Source organism: Bison bison, unplaced genomic scaffold, assembly GCF_000754665.1.
Source record: "Bison bison bison isolate TAMUID 2011002044 unplaced genomic scaffold, Bison_UMD1.0 scf7180017864492, whole genome shotgun sequence".
In the NCBI taxonomy this organism is placed as follows: domain Eukaryota; kingdom Metazoa; phylum Chordata; class Mammalia; order Artiodactyla; family Bovidae; genus Bison; species Bison bison.
The window spans coordinates 4,394,718-4,416,491 of NW_011495051.1; the positions used below are offsets into that span (position 1 = coordinate 4,394,718).

General features: G+C 53.0%; 3 protein-coding genes across 13 annotated transcripts in view; 2 read left to right on the plus strand and 1 right to left on the minus strand.

Annotated features, from left to right (window-relative positions):
- The window catches only part of LOC104979908 (scaffold attachment factor B1-like), a 29,769-nt gene extending 19,322 nt beyond the window's left edge, over positions 1 to 10,447 (plus strand). Inside the window, exons 7-20 of the mRNA XM_010828458.1 lie at positions 309 to 379; positions 436 to 630; positions 2,277 to 2,426; positions 2,506 to 2,588; positions 2,894 to 3,033; positions 3,190 to 3,278; positions 4,870 to 4,976; positions 5,983 to 6,270; positions 7,021 to 7,158; positions 7,611 to 7,653; positions 9,057 to 9,175; positions 9,458 to 9,564; positions 9,927 to 9,978; positions 10,159 to 10,447. Of these exons, the coding sequence (XP_010826760.1) occupies positions 309 to 379; positions 436 to 630; positions 2,277 to 2,426; positions 2,506 to 2,588; positions 2,894 to 3,033; positions 3,190 to 3,278; positions 4,870 to 4,976; positions 5,983 to 6,270; positions 7,021 to 7,158; positions 7,611 to 7,653; positions 9,057 to 9,175; positions 9,458 to 9,564; positions 9,927 to 9,978; positions 10,159 to 10,261 (1,685 nt within the window). The 3' untranslated portion in view covers positions 10,262 to 10,447. The remainder of the gene's footprint in view (positions 1 to 308; positions 380 to 435; positions 631 to 2,276; positions 2,427 to 2,505; positions 2,589 to 2,893; positions 3,034 to 3,189; positions 3,279 to 4,869; positions 4,977 to 5,982; positions 6,271 to 7,020; positions 7,159 to 7,610; positions 7,654 to 9,056; positions 9,176 to 9,457; positions 9,565 to 9,926; positions 9,979 to 10,158) is intronic.
- Positions 10,448 to 13,333: 2,886 nt separating this feature from the next.
- On the minus strand, positions 13,334 to 15,337 carry LOC104979711 (chromosome unknown open reading frame, human C19orf70). The gene is made up of 4 exons (XM_010828191.1): positions 14,861 to 15,337; positions 14,032 to 14,209; positions 13,817 to 13,868; positions 13,334 to 13,557 (listed from the first exon to the last, which is right to left on the minus strand). Exons 1-4 carry the CDS (start codon positions 14,887 to 14,889, stop codon positions 13,460 to 13,462), a joined length of 357 nt encoding a protein of 118 aa, XP_010826493.1. The 5' UTR covers positions 14,890 to 15,337; the 3' UTR covers positions 13,334 to 13,459.
- Positions 15,338 to 15,415: 78 nt separating this feature from the next.
- HSD11B1L (hydroxysteroid (11-beta) dehydrogenase 1-like) lies at positions 15,416 to 20,402 on the plus strand. 11 transcript variants are annotated; one of them, XM_010828179.1, is made up of 8 exons: positions 15,416 to 15,643; positions 17,291 to 17,409; positions 17,493 to 17,623; positions 18,251 to 18,362; positions 18,764 to 18,855; positions 18,991 to 19,252; positions 19,363 to 19,528; positions 19,631 to 20,402. In XM_010828179.1, exons 2-8 carry the CDS (start codon positions 17,337 to 17,339, stop codon positions 19,824 to 19,826), a joined length of 1,032 nt encoding a protein of 343 aa, XP_010826481.1. In that variant the 5' UTR covers positions 15,416 to 15,643; positions 17,291 to 17,336; the 3' UTR covers positions 19,827 to 20,402. The 11 variants fall into 11 exon arrangements, with proteins under 11 accessions (XP_010826481.1, XP_010826484.1, XP_010826487.1 ...); XM_010828182.1 differs by having other exon boundaries at positions 19,757 to 20,402; XM_010828185.1 differs by having other exon boundaries at positions 19,794 to 20,402.
- Positions 20,403 to 21,774: the final 1,372 nt, after the last annotated feature.

Below are 21,774 nucleotides of genomic sequence, written 5' to 3' on the forward strand. Positions count from 1 at the left end.
AACTTCTTGGACACAGTGACACATGCAGATGGAGAAAATGCTTTGAGTTTTCAGATACTGGGGTTTGGTGGGTCCCTGGTGTGGCAGATTTATCGACACCAGAGCCCTTTATTAATTTGCTGATTGAGAAGTAGTTTTGCTGGCTGCTCCAGACTCATCCTTAATCGGTGTTCAAAGAAGGCCAGAAGCTGGGGAGAGGATGTATCTCAGGCTCCACGGTGACAGCTTCTGTCTTACATTCCAAAGTCACCTCACTGGGATGGGTGGTGCCATCTGGTAGCTGATGGCTACCCCAGCCACGGGCCCAGTGGGCCCTGACCAGTCATTAAGGGACATTGCCACTGGTTCTATCCACCCTGTGTGCAGCCCTAGAACTCATGTCAGGACAGCAGGCTGGCCTCCAGCCCCAGCCTTCTCTGTACTGCTGGCCTCTAGAGCAAGCAGGGAGAGTGTCTGGTTGGGAATGATTCTAAGATACATAAGACTCAGGATTTTGTCTGTATCTTGTGTTTGACCGAACTTTCTTTTAAAATAGGTCGTAGCAGTTGTGGAAGGAATTTCTGGGTTAGTGGACTTTCTTCTACCACCAGAGCTACAGATTTGAAGAATCTTTTCAGCAAGTATGGGAAGGTAAGAGCCGACAAAGCTGCTTGTGAGCTCATGTGACATGGCCTCTACGTGTAGATCATTGTCTCCTGCAATGAGGACTTTGACACCGTGTGGTTCTTTGAACTCACAGGTTTGCAGGCCTGTGGCCGGTCCACCCTCACTGAAAGAGATGTGAGGCCAGTGGGAGTTCCCAGAGCCCACATCCACTTTGTATATCTTGTGCTTCCTTGGCTCCAATCCACCGTATCATTTGATAACTTAATGAGTCCATATCTGGCCTTAAACCTATTGGGGGATTCCTGTTAGGTGGGGAGGACAGGGCAGCCCATTGTTGTGAGTCATAGTGTTTAGAGAAGCGGTAGATATGTGTTGTGAACAAAAGATCTTTCAACTAGACCCCTGTGAGCAGCTGTAGGCCTCAGCTGTGCAGCACAGAGTGGTGTGCCTGGGGCATGTTGCCAGTCCCATGTGAGTCTTGTCTCTACACTTGGGGCTCTCAGAGCTGTGGCAGCCCCGCCTCTGCTCCGTGTTTTCCCCGCTAGGCAGAGTAACTGTAGCCACCTCTGCCACACCTGCCTGTCTCCCTCTCTCCCTCCTCCGCCCAGAAAAGGTGGACATGATGCCCAGGTGGGGCCCCCACACATACACATTGAGTGCTGCCTCTTCTTCCTTTCTCCCCCAGCCCCTTCCAGTGCTTCCTGGACTCACCTCCAGATAAGCTGCCATGCCCACACCTCCTTGTCTTCAGTCTGCTTTGCCAAGTAAGATTTAGCACAGGCCCTCATTCACAGTTAGGATTCAGAAATGATAACGGAGAAAACCAACATCTTTGATCTTGGCTGTTGATGTTCAGGAACTAACAAGGAAAACAAAGCTTGACATGTTCCTCACAGTAACTCAAAACTTCCTGGACATCTGCATTACGGAGTGGGACCCTTCTCTTGATTCTCCAGTGGCCCTCAGAGCAGATGTCTGCTCTGCAGGGAAGTGTCCATCTGGAGCCTACAGTGTCTTGGGTACACTGCAGGCTTAATCTGGATTGAATAGGGGCCAGACTCCTGGGAATCCGTACTTCGGGGCTCAGATTTCATGTGGCACAATAAAGATGAATACCAGTGATGGCCCCTGACACACTGGGACTTCTCCTGAGCCATGGGCCTTCTCTCGTAAATGGGCGTACCCAGCCTTAGTTTGCTGCTGCTGTTGGGTCAATTAACTACCATCTAGCACGTGAGGATGTATCTGTAGCACCTGAAACATACCCGTGAATTTTGTTTTGTGAGTAATAGGGTGGGCTCTGCGTTCCAGAGTGCTCTTTGTAAACCCGTCCTATGTCCCTCTCCTTCTATAGGTATGTCTTCTTACTGGCTGGCTGCATATTTAGAAACATTTCCCTTCAAGGTTTGCATAGTATTAATGGAATTCTGGCAGGACGCTGCCTTCAGCTTCACTCTCCTGTCTCCACCTCACTGTCATCCTGGTCCCCTAGAGAAACAGCCATGATGGAGTAGGAGCAGCCAGATTGGATGTGGATTGCCCTCCACATCCTTTACCTGCCACTTGTTGTCCACCTGTTCTTGGCATCTCTTGGAAGTGGCATGAACCACAATGTAGGGGTCTATGTGGGGGCTTTGTGTCTGAGATGTACATATGTGTTTTCCTTCAAGGTGGTGGGCGCCAAAGTTGTGACAAATGCCCGGAGTCCTGGAGCACGCTGTTACGGCTTTGTTACCATGTCCACGGCAGAAGAGGCCACAAAATGCATCAACCACCTGCACAAAACAGAGCTCCATGGGAAGATGATCTCAGTGGAAAAAGTAAGGGACCATTTTCCTCCTGGGATCTAGCCACGTTAGGAAATAAGGTAATACTTCTACCTGATTCTCTTTTTTTTAGGCGAAAAATGAACCTGCTGGGAAGAAAAGCTCTGAGAGAAGAGAAGGGGAGGGGAAAAAAGAAAAATCCAGCAATACTGACAGGTATGAGTCTTCTCGAGGGGATTATGGCCAAGATGACCTTTCTCTTGATGTCTTGTTCCTCACTTTTCCATGGGTGGGAAAGGCTGTGAGGCTTTTACCCCCTTGCCTTCTGTGCACTTGTTGGAGGATTTTCCCGCCAGTCCTCAGAGGTGTCCCGAGTTCTTCTCCTAGGCTGCATGTTCTCCGTCCTGTGGTTGCCTCCGAGGCAGCCCCATCCTCACTCGGTGCTCATTGCAGGAGTCTTGGCTGGGTTGTTCCCTCAGTGTTTCATCTCACACATATCTGTATCTGCATGCCATTTACAGATCTGCCAACCTCAAGAGGGAAGAGAAAGCTGACAGAAAAGATGACGCTAAAAAGGGTGAAGACGGGAGTGGAGAGAAGAGTGAAGACCAGGATGATCAGAAACCTGGCTCTTCAGAGCGCTCTCGAGCCACAAAGTCAGGTAGCTGACCAGTGGGTGTGAGAGACTGCACCCTGGCTTCTGTTCCTGGCTGGTGTGGTTAATGGGCAACACAAACTACATTTGTTTTCCTTGAAGTTGAGTACTTTTCTCTCAATACGAGGTGTCCCTTCTTACCTGACTCCTTTCTTCCTATAGGAAGCCGAGGAACTGAGCGGACAGTGGTGATGGATAAATCTAAAGGTGTGCCTGTTATCAGTGTCAAAACCTTGGGATCCAAAGAGCGAGTGAGTATTCTTTTCCTGCCTGGGTTATTTATTTCCTTTGACAGTTCTCTGTGTGTTTTAGGGGATTCTTGAGTGTAATTTGAGAAAAGCTTGTCAGTCTTCTGAAAATGGAGGGTTTTTTTGAACTTTAAAATTGAGAAGGTTTAAAGGCTTTCCTTTATAGTTTTGGTAAGAATTACTGCCCTTTAAAAAAAAAATTTTTTTGAAACTCATTTTATGGATGTGATTGGCTTTATTTGCCTGCATCTGGGCATAGCAGTCCACGTTCATTGCCGGTCTCAGGTTTCAGCAGCTCTCCATCGTGCATTCGTAACCCACACTTGCCAGAGCCGGCCCTCCGGCTGCCTCTGCGCCCAATCTCCATCTTACTCCTTCCGTGCATTGTCTCCGTGCAGACGCTGCTGCATAGAGCCACAGAATCCACAGAGTCCCCATCTCAGGTTCTTACCATTTCACTCTGCCTGCTGTTTTAGGGTCACGGGCAGCTCTGGATGTTCATAATTCAACTCTTGACAGCCTTACAACTAGGATGGATGTGGGCCCAGGTCCCCCAGACTACCCACATTTCCAGAGCCACTCAGGGTCCACTGGGCTCAGCACATAGTTGTAGTTACGCCTAAGGTTGGCTGCAGTGATGCAGGGAGGTCACACAGCCAGGCAGGTGGGGAAAGCCCCAGAGTCTGGAGGGCACTCTGCTGGCTCCCTGTGGTCTCCTTCCCAAGATGGCTCCCCAAGCAGGGACAGTGCAGCAGCACAAGGGTCACGCTTCTGCCCAGGGAGCCCCGTTACAGCCTCAGTTCCCAGGCTTTTTACTGAGGCTGGTCACATACGTACCTTCTCCTGACTCCCAGAAGGAAAGCAGTTGTTCAGCATAAACCATCGTTTGCATGGTCAGGGCACAGTGAGCCATCTTTGCCAGTTAACTGTTGGCGAGGGTACTCTGAATTCCAAAGTTCCCACCACTAGCCTCAGGCCTGCCATGTTAACCTGTGCTGGCCAGATGACCAGCCATTTAATTTAAGCTCATGAATGTTGTGGACCAATTACAAGCTGCGAGTTCTGTGTATGGCATTTCATATCTGCACTGTGTTCAAATATTTCACTGTATCAGATCATTTCTCCCTTCTTTCTAACAAAAGATGTCAAATGGAAAAATCGAAGTGTGAATTCAAGGGCTAAGATGAATAGATATCAAAAATTAATGCCCTCGGCACAAATAAGGAATCCTCAGACATGGCAGAAGTGGCCTTGATTAGGCACCACTGGGTGTTTAATATTAAAGAATGTGTTTTGGATGCACTTGACAAAATGAAAAAAAGTTTGTGTTTGTTTTTTTTTATCTTAAATGAAGTTTCTGCGAAAAAACTCTTTTCAATGTTGACTACTGAAATTAGGCAATGGATTCCAGTTTAGCTTGGTAGTGAGTCTATGACTGGATTTTGGTGAGCCAAGATCAGATTTCTCCAGAGAGAATACAGTGTTACTTGATTATTTCATTTGCTGTTCAGCTTCATTTCTGATCTTGGATGCTTAGACCTGGACACAGTTGATTCTTCCTGCTTTAACTTGTCAATGCTTCTTGGTGAACCAGGTATCTAAGAGCCAGGATCGCAAATCGGCCAGCAGAGAGAAGCGGTCTGTTGTGTCCTTTGATGAAGTCAAAGAGTCGAGGAAGTCGAGAGACTCGGAGTCTCGCAGGTGAGTTGGGATCCAGGGATGTTGACTGATTTGGGCGACACACATATCAGCCAGAAGTACAGTTTTGGTGAAGTAACTGGCAAATAGATGAATGAAACCGACCCTTATGCATGTTTACTTTAACATGATAAAAATATTTATCATGACATTTTCCAGTATTGAGAGAAGGACAGGCTCTCTCCTCAGTGGCTTCAGGTCACTGGTCTGTGCCTTCGGAGCATCATTTGGGTCTCTGGCTCACATTACTGACACCCACGTCAACATAAACTGCTGGCTGCACAGAAACATAAAAGTTAAATTCATCTGTGTGATGCAAAAGTAAATCTATTTGAGTTTGACCTTTTGAAATGACTAAAAATTTATAAAGGAGTTGACTAAATTAAAATTTCCCTTCTGAGCACTGAAAGACCAAAGATATGTGACAGATAGGAATAAAGGTGATTTGAAATAAATAAACAAAAATTAGCCTGATAGCCAGGTTGACAGAAGTGGCTCAGCAGGGTCATAAAACATCATTGAGTCTTACCAAGGATCAGGACCATGCAGATGAATGCACTGAAAGAGGTGATCCCGGCCTTTCCACTTCATGGGCTCCTTCCCAAAAGCCTGGTGTTATTCTATTTTGGATGGGGATGCGCAGGGTCCAAGACATGGTCCCTGAAGCAAGGAAATCACAGAAATATTTGTCCTTGACACAAACAGAAAACAAGACTAGATAAGGCATTTCTGCTGGTACTATTCCCTGTCAGTAAACAGAGCAGAGAATGGACAGGAGATTGAAGGGAAGTAGATGGTGGGCATCATCAGTATCTCTGCAAAAGTTGGGCTGTCAGTGTCTCAGCCTAGTGCCGGGAGGGAGGGTGGGTCCTGTACAACCTTCTGACTCCACCATCCTCTGGCACTTGCTTGTTACTAAGTTTATCTGCAGTTCAAGGGCACCCCCAATCCCACCAGGGGGCACTGCTGCAGCTCAGGGATCCCTGCAGCCTCTACTCTTTGCTTGCAGGTTGCGTGAGCATAGCGAGCGTGAGCAGTCCATGCAGGCAGAGCTGGAGCGGCAGGAACGTAAGAAGCTGCTCATTGCCCGCGAGAGGCTGGCCTTCCACAGACACCGCCTAGAGAGGGAGCGCATGGAGCGGGAGCGGCTGGAGCGGGAGCGCCGGCGGGTGGAGCATGAGCGCCGTCGTGAGCAGGAGCGCATCCACCACGAGCGTGAGGAGCTGCGGCGCCAGCAGGAGCTGCGTTATGAGCAGGAGCGGCGGCCCGCCGTCCGCAGGCCCTATGACTATGGGCGGTAAGCCATGCCACAGCACACTGCCACCCCTAAGGTGGCCCGTGGCGTTTAGAACTCTGCCATGTTCCCCAGAACCCTGTTAATGAGTGATTTTTGTTTAAAAAGAAGCACAAGGAAAAAAAAAGCATATGAGTATTTGCTATAGTTTAACTTGGTATTCTGTACTTTATATGGAAACCTGAGGTGGTTTGAGATTGTTTGAGAAACAGTGGGTGAAAGTGGTTCTTATTAAATCATTAGGTTTGAGTACCAGCATAGATAGACACACACACACGCTTTCCAGGCTTTGAAATCATTGCAGTGATATAAATGGTTTTGAACCGCTACACTGCAAGTGCTCCTAATAGTCCTCTGCACTGGGTGTCTCCTGAGTCAAATCTGCACGGGGCAGGACAATTAGTGCACTAACTGTCCTAATAGACTTGCCAACCCTTGTGACCATGAGCAGTTCCCAGAAGGGATCTGACATCCACTTCACTGATCCCCTCCTGTAAGGAGACCTGAGCTTTCTCTTTGGGGGATTCAGGTATGTTGGATAAGAGAATGGAGCTTTTCAGTCACATTCCACATCACCCCTCCAGGCACTGTCCCCTCTAGTAGCGGAGAATAGACTCTATGGATAAAGTTAGTTCTCATTCTTTGAAGTGATGGGGCAGTTGGACTGTTGAGGGTTTAGTTTACCAGCTTCCACAGAGGTCATCCATTAAGGAGGAGAAATCACCTTTCTTGCTTCCCGCCCCCCTACCCCAGGCGAGATGATGTTTACTGGCCGGAAGCTAAGCGGGCAGCCCTGGATGAGCGCTACCACTCTGACTTCAATCGTCAGGACCGCTTCCACGACTTTGACCACAGGGACCGGGGCCGCTACCCTGACCACTCTGTTGACAGGTCAGCCACTCACCCTGGCCACTTAATTCATGGGGTTTTGTTGTTTTGTTTGTTTTTTGCTCTGGTTCATTCTGTTCTGTGTGTGGACCATTTTTAAAGTCTTGAATTTGTTAAAATGGTGTATCTGTTTTATGTTTTGGTTTTATTGCTCCATGGCATGTGGGATCTTAGCTCCTCAACCAAAGATGGAACCCCCATCCTCTTGATTGAAAGCCCAAGTCTTAACCACTGGACCACAGGGACATTCCCTGTCCTGTTTTTGTTTTTTTGGTCCATTCATAATGAAGATCTCAAGTGGCACTTCTAGGTCTCAAGCCCAGTTGAACCAGCAGTGTGTGTGTGTGTGTGTGTGTGTGTGAATTACCTGAGTTCAACTTGGGAAATGTTTTCCATTTGGGGATCTGTCCAACCTATATTCCGCCTCATGATTTCATTTGAATTGCCTTTTTCAGGAGAGAAGGTTCAAGGTCAATCATGGGAGAAAGAGAAGGACAGGTAAGGCAGAAGCTGTGATTTTAGCCTATTTTCCCTGTACAGTTGATTCTCTCTTTTTTGACATGCTTGCTTCCTCCTCCACCCAAGTTAGAGTGATGAGGAGTAAGGGAGTGTGGCACCTGCAGCCTGTGGAACAATAGTGTGAAGGAATAGCTTGTACTTTGTGCTGGCCCAGAATTCAGGCAGGTATTCTGAAGCCTCGTATAGCCTTGACCCTGAGGTTCTATACATCTTTGTGACTACATGGGTACTAAAGTGCTGGAGAGCTTTGCGTGAGCCTGCCAGGGTCTGTTGGAACATTGGTGTGACCCATGGTGCTAGCCAGATGTGACGCCTCATGTGGGCTCCAGGTGCACCTGGAGTGTCAGTGGTTGCCCACGCATTTTTTCTTTAGCAGCGTTAACACATTAGAAAACAAGTGCGGTTTTTTCCTTTTTTTTTTTTTCCTCTTATATTTAGCTTGAGAAACTTTCTCCAAAGAGCCTTGACTTTTTAGTGGGTTCCTTGGAGAATGGAAAAGATGAGGGAAGGTATGGTCAAGGCGTTACTAGGCAGACAGAGTCGCCACTCTGGGGGTTGGTGCTGTCTGACCACAGCATCTTGCTATACTGTCCACCTCCCTCCGAGCCTGAGAACGTGGCTGGGAGTGGCCAAGCTCCTGAGGCCTTTCCTGCCGCCTCAGGAGCAGTTCATGACCCTCTCCCGATTCCTGTTTCTCTCCTCCCAGAGGTACATCTCACACACAGCTGAATGTGCCCCTGGTGTCCTGGGTTTCCTGTGATGGACACGTTGAGCAGCATCATGGTAGTTACATGTCCCTCTCTGGGATCCAGAGCAGGGTCACGTCCTGGTGCTCCCACTCCTCCTGAACCTGTTTCTCCAGCTGTGTAAGGGAGCAGGGGGTGTTAAATAAGATGACTTGCGTGTGTCTATCCAGTCCTGCCATGCTGCTCTTGAACATGGATGGCTTCTGTCATCTGATTAGACAGTGCCCTCCTGAAATCAAAAGGCTGTTTATCCCTGGTGACTCCATGATTATGTTCTGCATGCAGGCACCTGGCACATCGTGATCATTTCCTGCTGTGGGTCAGACACTTGACCCCTCCACCCTTTGGTCCATGGGTGCCTGAATCTCTGCCTGCTGGTTAGGGAGCATCTAATTCAGTCTTGGGCTCCACGAGCACTTCTGCCCAGGATGTGAGCGGATTTCCAGGGTGCAGCTGTGTCATGCCAGCTGAAGGCCTCTAGACCCCAGAAGGTGTATACAGTGCCTGTTCGCACTGTCTCAGACCTACAGGGGCTTCTGTCTGAGTTACCGTCCTTGTTATTATTAACTTGTTGCCCAGAGGCCGTGGGATCCAGGGTTGTACTAAAATCTTTCATCTTGGCCCATTCACATCCAGCATTACCCTGAACGCCACGGAGGACCAGAGCGGCATGGTCGCGACTCCCGTGATGGCTGGGGCGGCTATGGCTCCGACAAGAGGATGAGTGAAGGCCGGGGGCTCCCTCCTCCACCCAGGTTTGTGACCCATGTCCCATGGTCCCCACCAGGGCCTCACATTCAGCTGGCCTAATTGATGTATCCAGCTGAGGACTCCTGGTCTTGGAGATAAGCTGAGTATAGGCTCTGCAGCCCAGGCTGTTTCCAGTCTCTGGAGAGCCTTGGACCAAGTGCCAGTTCCATTCCCTGCAGCCCTCCATTGCTCAGAGGGCTGGGATCACAAAATGCCAGACTTAGTGTTGTTGCTGACCTGGAAGGCCAAGGTGGGGGCAATCCAAATCAGAGGTGTCTTTCTCCAAGGGGCAGACGAGAGTGGGGGGACCACGGCCGCAGAATAGAGGAGGACCGTGCGTGGCAGGGCGCTGCTGACGGAGGCCTGATGGACAGGGACCACAGGAGGTGGCAAGGTGAGGGCCGGTTCTCGGCAGTTGCAGCGTCTGTGCGGAAGCACCAGGCAGCTAGAGGCACCCCTGCTCCTGAGGGTGGGAGCAGCACTCTGTTTTTCCCACCTCTTTCTGCACTGGGTGGGTGGGTGGGCGGGCCTGGGGGCTCCTGAGTGGGTGGGAGGGGTGCTGTGGGTGCCATAGCGCCTCTCTCTCTGCCTCGACTTAGCGAGGACCGTGGGTATGTGTGACCCATGTGCTCACGTATGCACCAGGAACCTGGGTCTTAAGACAGGGACTGGAGCCCTGAGTCTGAGCCCTGTGTCCTCTGATCTCTGTGTCCTGTGCCCCAGGGCACTGTGTGAAGAGTGTTTCTTGTTTTGTAGGTGGTGAGAGGAGTATGTCTGGTCACATGATGAACCGGGGAGGCATGTCCGGGTAAGGATTGTCATCATTGGTCTCGTTTTTGCCTGTAGGCTCTGGCGGGTGTCACTGCTGCTCACAGGGTATACCTTTGACCCTTGGTGGTGCCACCCTGGAGGGAAGAAAGCCCCAAAGAGACTGGGCACAGGGCAGAGCCCACTGAGGGGAAACAAACACAATCTGCCTTTGTTCCAGGCGCGGCAGCTTTGCCCCTGGGGGGGCCTCTCGGGGCCACGTGATCCCGCGAGGTGGCTTTGGGAGCAGACCCACCGACGCCCACTTCACTCGCCGCTATTAAGTGCTTGGGCTCCTGTGTTACACGTCACGTGGCAACAAGAATATGTTCTGTTAAGAGTTCCCTTAAACTGTGTACAATAATTTTTTTTTAATCTCCTGCCATATTGTAGCTCAATACAATGTGAAATTGTTTGTTGTTTTTTTTTTTGGTTTTTTGTAATAAATGTGTTTCTGTTCCAGTACCCTTTATTTAAAGCATTGTGTGTTTTTTTTTACCTCAAGTAAAATGAAATTGCACTCATCGATGTTAAGCCACAGCTCTTCTTTCAGGGAAAGAGGCTGGAAGGGGGCAGCTTTCAGGGACTGTTGAATTTTCCAGAAGCACTTTGCCAGCAGCACACCCAACATGAGCCCAGGCCCAGAGTTCAGAGGACTGTCTGGGCTGTGCATCTCAGCCATCTGTCTCTCCTTGGGGGCCTAGTGTTTATCCCATCGCCCACATTCTGCCTCCATATATGAGATGCTTGCCCCATGTGGGTTTTGTGTGGTAAAAATACACATGAAATTTACTATTTTAACTATTTAAGGGTGTAATTCAGTGGCATTGTGTATATTCTCTGTGTCGTACATCTGTTCCCACTGTCTATCTCTAGAACTTCCTCTTCCCAAACTAAACTCTGTCCCCATCAAGCACTTACTCCCCAGCACCCTGGCTCCCACCACCTACTTTTTGTCTCTGAAATCTGACTCCTCTAGTGAGATTGTGTCCTACTGTGAACGACAAATGACCACATGTTCTGTGACAGGAGCAGAAGGGTTCTTGGACACCAAGTGATAAAAGTAGGCCTGGGCGGGGTGGGCAGGGCCCAAGTGGAAGGGGAGTTGTCAGGATGGAGGAGTGGGGAGGGGTCTCACTCCACGCAAGGTACAGGTATGTTCAGGGATCAGGGGCTGCCTGGACTCCAGGGGTGGCCAGGTTTACTGCAGAATGCAGTGTGTAATGGGGCAGTGCCACCTCCCTAGGTCAACTATGTGCCTTGTCTCCAGGGGCCCTGGGTCTGTGTGGATGGGGCTGGGGCCACCCCACTCCACTTTCCTAGGGGAATAGTGGTCAGAGCCCTGCTTCTTGGCTCTATCTCTCACACTCAGGTAGGGTCTGGCCTGGCCCTCTCTGGAGGCTGAGATGTACCAACAACCAAAGCTGACTAGGCCCATCCCCCCAGGCCCACAGTCAAGGGAAGACAGACACGGGACAGGCCTTTTCACCTGTTGGCTGAATACACCTCCACCAGGCCAGGCACATCCCTGTCATAATTCTTCCATATTGACTGGGCAAGAGGGACCTGGCAGACAGGACTCAGTTAAGCTTCACACAAGAGAGCACCTGGAGTCACCCAGGTGGGTCCTCTTATTGGAAGTGTCCTTACAAGGGAAATGGAGGCAGAGGGACAAGCTGGAGACATGACAGAGGAAGACAACCCTGCTGGCTGTGAGGGTGGGTAAGGGGCAATGGCCTCTAGAAGTTGGTAAAGACAGAAAACAGACCCAACGCCCCACAGTCTGCCAAAGGAAGCATTATATACTTGGCTGGACTTCCAGCCACATAGGGCAGTTGTGTCCCCTGAAGACAGCTGGCAACACCAGAAGACATTGGTGGGTAAGGCGCCACTGGTATTTTGGGGGTTGGAGGCAGGGACACTGCTGGACACCATGCCTAGGGTGACCCCAACACAGATTCATCCTTCCTGGATGTCGGTGATACCGAGTTGAGGAAATGTGCCCCGAGGTGATGGACACTGTGACAGGGCACTGAGAAGCACTGGAGGAAGGGGGCAGGGGAGGCTTCCTGGAGAAGGCGTCTAAGCCAGGGGAGATGGCCTAGTGAGGGGCCGCACAACAGGGGAAAGGCAGCTGTGTTCTGGGAACAGGGCTTCCGGTGTGTCCCAGAAGGACAGAGGGGAGGTGGGGCCCCTCTGAGGAGTCTTAAGGGGTGGGGGAGCCACAGGTGTGTGAGCAAGGTCCATAATGTCATCAGACATGGTCTATGGGGAGCAGATGGAGGGAGTGGCCCCACAGTTGGGGCCAGCAGGGAGCTGGTCACTGGCAACAAATACAAGTCGAAGGAGAGGGATCTGGGTCTGACAACGACGGCACAGAGAGGTTAAGAGCAGCACCAGTCTCCAGGCTGTCAGATAATGACCAGGTGGCACAGGTCATCCCTTTCCCAAGTACACAAGTCCTCCCCACCCATTACTGGCTGAGTGCATGGACAGACATGTGCAGTTTCCTACGCTCAGGTAAGCCTAGGAGACACCCTGGCCTCTGAGCTCTGCCTCCCGCATCTATAACACTGCTCTGCCATCCTGGCTTACAGTCCTGAGTGAGCTCCATCCCCTAGAGTGACATGAACCCAAGAACTCTTGGGGACAGACAATCCTGTGCCAGCTCAGGGCACCAGTCGTTACCCAGGCCTGCTCCGTGCTCCCAGGGTAGCTTCACAGGCCGGCAGCTGGCTCCCACCCACATCCACCTCCTACCCTGTCAGGGGCAGAGGTCTTCTCCTGCTGCCATCATGGTGGGATGCCTTCTGTGGCTGGGTGCTGGGGACCTCACAGGGAGCATCTCAAGGGTTCACCCTCCCCAGAACTCCGGCTGGATGGGGAGACATGTGGGTCACCAGGCAGCTGACCCAGAGTAGGCATGGGATGTCAGAGGCGGCTTCCCAGGGGCGCAGAATGTGCTCCCCGGCAATCCTCAGATTGTGGGGAAAGGGGGGAATGGGAGTGGACACAGGGTGAAGGGCAGGGACTTGACTAGACATGCAGATCAGGGAGCTAAGCAGGGAGGAGAACCAGTAGCTGTGGGGACTGCCGGCCGTGTGGATCAGCCCTTGCCCCCAGACTGCCCCACCCTGTGCTCAGCCCTCCAGAAACCAAGGAGACCCCAGACCCAGATGGGCCCTCAGCATGTTCTGAACCCTGAGCCCAAGGGCTTTGTCTGTTCCCACTCCCCATACCAGGTCGAGGGTCCACTGGTGGGCAGGGTCCAGGTACAAAGGAGTGGACCTTGGCCTTCGATCAAGGTCAGGCCCCCAGGAGCCAGAAGCCCATTTCCCAGGGGTCCAGCACATGGATTGAGAAACACTTCCAAGTCCTTTATTGGGCCAGCAAGGCCAGGAGCTGCCCAGTTGGGTCCCAGTCTGGTGTTCGTGGCGCCCCTGCCCCTGTTCCCACCTGGGGCAGACAGCTTCTCTGACAGGCTACTTGGTTTGCTCCTTCAGGTATTCCCAGCCCTGCTTGGAGTACTCCCAGGCCTTGGAGGGGGCCACGGACAGGGCTGACATCATGGTGATGATGCCTGTAGGGAGGAAGGGCCAGGCACTTTGAGCAGAGACTTTTAGAGGTACCACTACCAGCTGTCAGTTCCACACAGGGAAACAGATGGAGGTCACACTTGCTCCCCACTCCCTGGAATCTCCACCCCCTTGTCTCTTTTAGCTCTTGGGGAGGGGGGTTGTACAAAGAGCAGGAAAGCTAGTGATGAAAAGGAATGGCCAGGAAGGGATATGGGAGGTATCTGGGGCCCCTCCCCTGCCTGCAGATGGACCAGGGCCTACCTGAATTCCAAGAGTCGCGGATGTGAAAGTTAAACTTTGGAGGGGCTGGGAGCTGGGGAGAGAAGGGGAGAAGGGGCTGGTGAAAGAAGACCTGGCAGGCCCAGCCTCCCTCACAGGCCAGGAGAGCAGCATCCAGTGCCGAGGATGTCAAGCAGGGCTGAAGGACCCGAGATTACATCCCTCCCAGGCACAGCCTCAATACCAGCTCAGGGTACCTGTGGTAACTTCAGGCCTGTCTGCTCACACACATACTGGCTGAACTGGTACACGGCATTGGGGACCACCTCCTCGGCTTTCTGAAGGACCGCCTGACTCTTGTCACTGGACCCCAGCAGCTCTTGGTCGTACACGAGGTAGACAGCACCCCCAGCCACACTGCCCTTGATGAGGAACCTGCAGGCAGAGAAAGGAACCACAGTAGCTCAACAAACACTGCTGGCCACCTCCCAGGTCTAGGCCCGCAAAGGTGAGGGTGGGATTAGACTACTAGGGGAAGGGTGCCCACAGTCCAAAGAGGGACACACCTGAAGCCAGACAGCTAATGGGGGAAGCGCGGGGCATCTTGGGAGCCCAGAGGCGGGACTGACACACAGCACTTAATTTAGAGCGTGCAGGAATATTCAGCGCCATTTAACTGGTACACTGAAGCATGGAGAGGGACGGGGTCACTTGAGATCCTGCAGAGGCCAGGGAAAAGTTAAGGCTTAAGACGTCTGACCACCTTCTACCTTTCAGTTCCCGTGGAATGCTCCGAGAGGAACCCGCGGGAGGTTTCTAAGTGTCCATTTAACCTCTCAACAAATGCGTGCGGCACTCCCATATTATAGAGCCTGCAACTGAGACTCCGAGGGCTCTAGCATACAGAGTGCGAAAGCAAGGACTCGCTAGGAAGCAGGAAGTGGAGAAGCTCCACCCTGTCTGAACAGACATGGGAGACCTGACACAACGGGCAGCAAAGAGGCGATCGGGAGCAAACCAGATGTCGGGTGCCCGCAGAAGGGAACATCTTCGGGGGCTTGAGGCCCGCCCGGTGACCCCACGAACCTCATCAGCGACCAAACTCGGGGTACCATGATCGCTCGGCTCCGCGCGCAAGGACACTCGGTTCGCCCGCCGCTTCCGGTTGCGGCACCGCAGGGGCCTCTGGGACGCGTAGTCTCTTGTCAGCCGCAAAGGTTTCTGGGAGTCGGAGTCTCGGCTCCGAGAAACCAAAGATGGGCTGCGGTCCGACTGCAAAAAACGTCTCCGCGAAGATTAGTCCTCAAGGGCCGGCCACCGCAAGGCTGTCTGGGAAAAGTAGTCGGCACTTCCCGTGAGGCGCGTCTAGCTGCCAAGCCTCCTGGGAAATGCAGTCGGGCGCAGCACGGCCCTGGTGACGTGAGGGAAATAGAAGTCAGGTTGAGTGAGGCCCGAGAGAGAGCCACAACCCAGGAGATCCACCCGCGCGAGGGACTAAGGGCTCAGGCCTAGGAAGAGAGTGTCTGCCGCCCGGTTGTCACGGCAACACGAGGGCGGAATTGTCTGATAGGCGAGGCTTTGGTCACGTGATCCGGTCGGGGTTGGGGCTTCCTTAAGGGGTGGGGTCAGGGAAAGAGCTAGGCCGGGGGCTGTTGCCTGGCAACGCCTGGAGCTGAGTTCCCCCCAGCAACACACAGTCTAGCCCCTCCCCCCGAGGAGGGCGGTTCGGAGTCACGTGACTCAGATCCTACGCAGAGGGGCGCGGTCCGAGCCCCGGGGACACGGACGTAAAGTGAGGGTGGAGGGGCGCGCGCGTGGCTCCTAAGCCCGGCCCCCGGCTCCTCTGGACGTTGGGAGAAACAAACCTGAGTGAGTGAATGCGCGGTTGGGAACGTGCAAGTGGGTCGCACGCCCCCTTTGTCTAGAGGAGAAACTGAGGCCCAGCGATGTCAGGAAGCCAGTGGGTTCTGCGAGGATCTGGGTTCTCCCTTTTCTCCCCCATCACATCCTAGCTATTTCATCCACCCATTCATCCATTCACCCCCGCCCCCTCGCCCACCCAGCTTGCCAGATAACCCCTGCGGGGCTGCTGTGATCAGGGCCTGGTTAAGGAGAGGGTTGAGCTGAGGGGCTTCAAGGCTTTCCCTGGAAGTGGGGAGAGGTGGGAGAGCGTTCTTTGCTGAGGGGATGCTGGCATAACTGGGTTAAGGCGAGGAGTTCACTTCTCTGAGAATTGATAGATTTATGGATGGGACGTGGGGGAGATGAGCATGGACAGGGAGGCAGGGGCCAGACCTGCTGGGTCTCCATTCGGGGAAGTGGTGAACCCTGGAAGGGTTTGAAGCAGCAAGAGACATGCCAAATTTTTTTGGACAGAGATCCCTATGCCCTGTAATCTTTGCCCCATGCAGTTCAGAGGATAGAAACCCCAAGATGGAATGGCCCTGTGCCCTTTTCAGGGGAAACCCATGACCACCTGCACTTTAATTAGCTGGCTTTTCTCTCTTATGCCTTCTACCTGAGATACAAGTAAATCGACTCCCACAGATGAAGTCACATCTTAACCCTGATGACATGGACACCTCCATCTCCAAGCCAGTCCTGAGTGTCCACTTCCTTCTGGGTGTCTCCAGATAGAGCTGTCTTTCTGGGCTCCCCCACTTCTCACCTCCCAACATTCCTCCTATCACTCTGGATCAGTCTATCTATTGAGCACCTGCTACAAGTCTGGCGGTTTGGGGCACTGAAGATCAAAAGTGAGCAAAACAGGGACTTCCCTAGTGGTCTAGGGTTTAAGACTCTGCGCTTCCACTGCAGGGGGCTTGGATTCTATCCCTGGTCGGGGAGCTAAAATCCCACATGCGGCATGACACGTGGCCAAAACATTAAAAAAAAAAAAAAAAGTGAGCAAAACAGAAACAGTTTCCTTTTCCTTTCTGCCCTCATGGAAGTGAGTCTAAGGGGAAAGAGGGAGCTGAACAGGTAATAAATCATCATTTCAGGGGATGACAAGTGCTGAGAAGGAGATGAATGTTGTACAGGTAAGGAACAGAGGAGGATCAGGAAGAGAGGTGCTGTAGAGAAGGAGGCCAGGAAAGCACCCTCTGAGGAGGTGGTGGTTGCCGCGAGACTTGAAACAGAGAGCCACTGGGTTGTACTTGGGAAGAGCATCCTCGCAGAGGGAACAGCCGGTGCAGAGGCCCTGAGGCAGGATGGTGACTGGCTGGTTCATGTGATCAGTGACGAGGCTAGTATGGCCAAGCAGAGTGAATGAGAGGGGCTGATCCAAGCAGGGTCTTTTTGGTCACCCACCTTTTGTCCTAAGTGAAACAGGCAGGGTTTTCAGCAGGTAAGAAGATTGCTGCAGTGGCTCAGGTGAGCTGGATGATGACCTGGACCAGGTTGTGGCTATGGGGACAGAAAAAAAGGGGCCAGGGCTGGGGGCATCATCACTTGCTATTCGAACAAAGACACCATTGGGGAAATGGGTGTGACTGGGGTTTAACTCTGGGCCAGGCCTGTGTGGGCTGCCCTCTCTCCCACTGCAGACCCAGGGAGGGCCATGAAGGTGCTGCTCCTTATGGGGCTGGGAGCCCTGTTCTTTGCCTATTACTGGGATGACAACTTTGACCCAGGTAAGTGCCCGGGTGTGGGGGAGGGAGGGATGGTCTGGCTATCCTGTCCATCCCCCAAGCTGACCATCCCTGCTCACCGCCAGCCAGCCTCCACGGAGCCCGTGTGCTACTCACCGGAGTCAGTGCCGGCATAGGGGAAGAGCTGGCGTATCACTACGCGCGCCTGGGCTCCCACCTCGTGCTCACTGCCCACACCGAAGCTCTGCTGCAGCAGGTGAGACACTCCATCTCAAGTAGGGGTGGGGAGTGGGGAACAGGGATTGAGTTTGAACCCCTGCAATCATCCGGGCTTCCTGTGTGACCTTGGGCAAGTCACCTAATCTCTCTGAGCCTTAGTTTCCTTATTTGCAACTCAGACAAGAGTACCTTCTCCTGAGTTCTGGTGTGGGACTGAAGCAGTGAGATAGTTGTAAAGCGAGGAGTTTTTCTCACTGAAGGAGGGTAATGATAGTGAACAAAGGCTGTGCTGACAGCTCAGGTTCTCAAGGACAAAAGTGAGGTGGGTAGACATTTCTTAGCAACAGCCCAGTATTGCTTCAAGGAAATATACATCTCCTGGGGACAAACCTTCCAAAACTTCAAGAGGCCAGCAATCTCAAGATTTATTTTAAATCTCCTGAGTTTTAAATTTTGATGGTTGAACAAGCAAAAATGTCCCCCATTCTGGCCCATGAGCTGCCAGATTGCTATCCCAGTGTTAAAGCTTTGGGGATGATGTTAAATGGAACCCGAGGCTCACTGAAGGGGAGGGGAGGCTTCAGGCTGGGGCCCTTATGGAGCCGACAGGTGGAGGGGGACCAGCTGGGGTGGAGGGGCCCACGGGCAGCTCTGGCCCCCCTAGGTGGTAGGGAACTGCCGGAAGCTGGGCGCTCCCAAGGTCTTCTACATCGCTGCGGACATGGCCTCCCCTGAGGTGCCCGAGCGCGTGGTGCAGTTTGCGCTGGACAAGCTGGGTGAGGGGCGGGGCCTGGAGTCTGGGACCTTGGTCTAGGCTTTAGGGTCAAGACCCAAATTGGGGCGGGGGTGTGGTAGTAACAGCCGCCTGAGGGTGGAGATTTATGGCTCAGGGGGCGTGGCTAGGGGGTGGAGCCTCATGGCATCCAGTGGGTGGAACCCATCCAGCGGGTGGAACTCTGGACCCGGCCCATTGAATGAGGGTTGAGGCCCGGTTAAGGAGTAGAACGGGTTCTCTTTGATCTTAGTTGTGGCACTACCTGGGTTAGAACTCACAGAGTCCATGCTCTAGCCGGAGTTTCGCTAGTTCAGGGGTCAGGGCTCGGGGCGATGTCTCATAGGGCCGGGGGGTACGGAGCCTCAAGGACTAGCTCCAGGCTGACGGGCCTCTCTGGGCCAGGGGGGCTGGACTACCTGGTGCTGAACCACCTCGGCGCCGCCCCAGCAGGCACGAGTGTCCGCAGCTCCCAGTCGACACGTTGGCTCATGCAGGTACTCCGCCCCTCCGCGGTCCCTGCTGCGCCCCCTCGTGGCCCTGGCCCCGCCCTCCCTCCAGACTCCACCGTCTCCCCGTTCCCATCAGGCCCTGCCCCTCGGGGCTCCAGACCCCGCCTCTCCTGGTTCTAGGCTCCGCCCTCTTGGCCTTGGCTCCGTTCCCCGGCCAATGCTCCCACACTCTCATCGGAGCGCAGTCCCAGTCCTCAAGCCCCGCCCCTACCTACCAAGGCCTTCACCCCTTCCCCGTCTGGGCTTGGATTCCTCCTCCGCCCGGTGACTCGCAGTCGCCACCTCCAGATGAACTTCCTAAGTTACGTGCAATTGACTTATTCGGCGCTGCCAAGCCTGACTGACAGCAAGGGCTCCCTGGTGGTGGTGTCCTCATTGCTCGGTGCGTGTACGTGGGGCGGGGCGTGGGGAAGCCACAAGGGCTGATGCAGGAGAGCCTGGAGCGGGCAGGAAGGCTTCAGCCGCTCAGCCACTGCCCTCCCGCGCCCCCAGGCCGGGTGCCCACTTCCTTCTCCAGCCGCTACTCGGCAGCCAAGTTCGCGCTGGACAGCTTCTTCAGTTCTCTCCGGCGGGAGCTGGACGTGCAGGAAGTGAACGTGGCCATTACCATGTGCGTTCTGGGTCTCCGAGATCGTGCCTCAGCCGCCGAAGGAGTCAGGTGAGGTCCAGGACGCAAGGCGGGGCCAGGCTGGCTTGGGAAGGGCTGTGGCCGGGCTGCTCAGCCCCAGCCGCAGTCCCCATCATACCCTCCCGTCCCCAGGGGCATCACGAGGGTCAGGGCCGCTCCAGGGCCCAAGGCAGCCCTGGCCGTAATCCGCGGAGGCGCCACGCGTGCCTCTGGGGTCTTCTACCCGTGGCGCTTCCACCTGCTCTGCCTGCTCCGCAGTTGGATGCCACACTCAAGGGCCTGGTTCGTCCGCCAGGAGCTCAATATAACGACGCCCGCTGCTGCCTGAGCCTCTGGGCTTGAAGCCCCTTCATCTTCCCAGAAGACCTTCCAGCCAACCCTTCTGGAGCTGGGACACACACTGAAGACACTTCTGAGCAGGTGGTCAAGGGCCAAGAGAAAGTCATCAAGACACAAAAAAGTAAACCCGAGAAAAACTACCAGCACTTGAAAACAAGCAGAACTCGGAGTGTACCAGGCATCTTGTCACGAAGTCGGAAGTCAATTACCTCAGTCCTCTTAGCTGCTACTGATGATACAAGAGTTGCTTCCATTTTGCAGATGGACAAACTGAGGCTCAGAGAGGTGATGTGACTTGTCTCAGAGCCCTGGCCCCATCAAACAGCGCATACCACCACTGAGCCACCCTTGGAGCGCGCTCTATCTGTGACCTGAATCCACTGCCTCCCACTTGGTTCTTTCCACTCAGTCAGCCTCAGAGCATCCTCCAACCCTTTCCCCAGGCAAGGGAGCCCCTGAAGCTTTCGAGTTGCTCTTGGGGTCTGAGGAGAGGGAGAAGTAAAGGAACATGTTCTAGGCTAGGTCCAACCTCCCATTTGATAATAAAAATCCTTCTTCCCTTGCACATCCGCTGTTCAGATTCCTCCAGTTTGTTTGTGGCATGAGGTGGAGAGGGATGTCTATGATATATTTATGTCAGAATGCTCAACTTCATTTCACAGATGGAGAAATGGAGGCTTCAAGACAGGTGGACCTCATCCAGGAAGTCAGGGATGGAAGGGAAGGGAACCGCTTGTGGGCCAAAGGCGTTATTTGCAGCACTAAGCACGTGATTTATGCCCCAGTAATGATCACCTGCATCAAGCGCTATGCACTTGACATTCGTGACCTCATGGCATTTTCGCAACCAGAGGTCAGTGCTATCATTATTATCATTTTATGGATGAGGAAACAGGGGAAGTTGGTGGCAGAAGCTGAGATTCCTACAACAGACTATCCCTCTTTAAGGCCATGTGTGCATCTGCACACCACTGATATTTACATTAATACATTTAAAATGGAGACTTTCCTTAGAATGGTATACCAGCACTGCTTGCATAAAGAAAAAGTAACTGTAAAGATTAAAACTGTAGCATGAAAACAGTGTTATAAAATGCAAGCTACTGTTGGTTCTCCAAGGCGCCAAGATCAGCGGATGTTTGAAGGGGTAACCCCCAAACAGATCAGCCCCAAACTGATATTGACTCTTGGTGATAAACAGGATTGAAAGATAAAAACGAGGGGGAAAAAAGGTTTTGTTCCCACCATGCCTCCTATCTCTGCCCCTAAAATTACACCAGGTGGCGCCAGTGGCAAAGAACCCACCTGCCAATGGAGGAGACCTGAGACGAGGGTTCGATCCCTGGGAAGATCCCCTGGAGGAGGAAATGGCAACCCACTCCAGTATTCTTGCCTAGAGAATTCCATGGACAGAGGAGCCTGGCGGGCTACAGTCCTTAGGGTCCCACAGAATCGAACACGACTGAAGCGACCTAGCACACACGCACACATCAAGTGCCTCCGGGGACTATATCACAACACTTTCCTTAGCGCTAGTCCAGAACTTGGCTTCATGTATCGTAAAACCAATTCCTCCGTTAGTGGAAGATTTATTTTGTGCCAGGTGTCATTATATCTTACTCAGTTCGGAATAGGTACTATTTTTGTCATCCTTCTATAAATGGAGAAATTCTGGTAGTGGGAGGTGGAGTCCCTGGCGCTGGGCCAGCCGGGTGGCTGAAGAGGTAGGATTCCAACTCTCAACCCACCTGCAGAGGGAAGCACAGTCGCCATAGTCACGCCCACCCCCAGTCCGACTAAAGATTAAGGCTCGCTGGGTAAATTAGCTTGCTCTGGGTGTCTGTTCGCGCATGCTCAGAGAGCCCGCAGGGACTCCTCCAAGCCGCCAGGGGGCGGCCGAGCCATTCTTGCCTCTCTGGCCCGCTCCACCCGCGAGC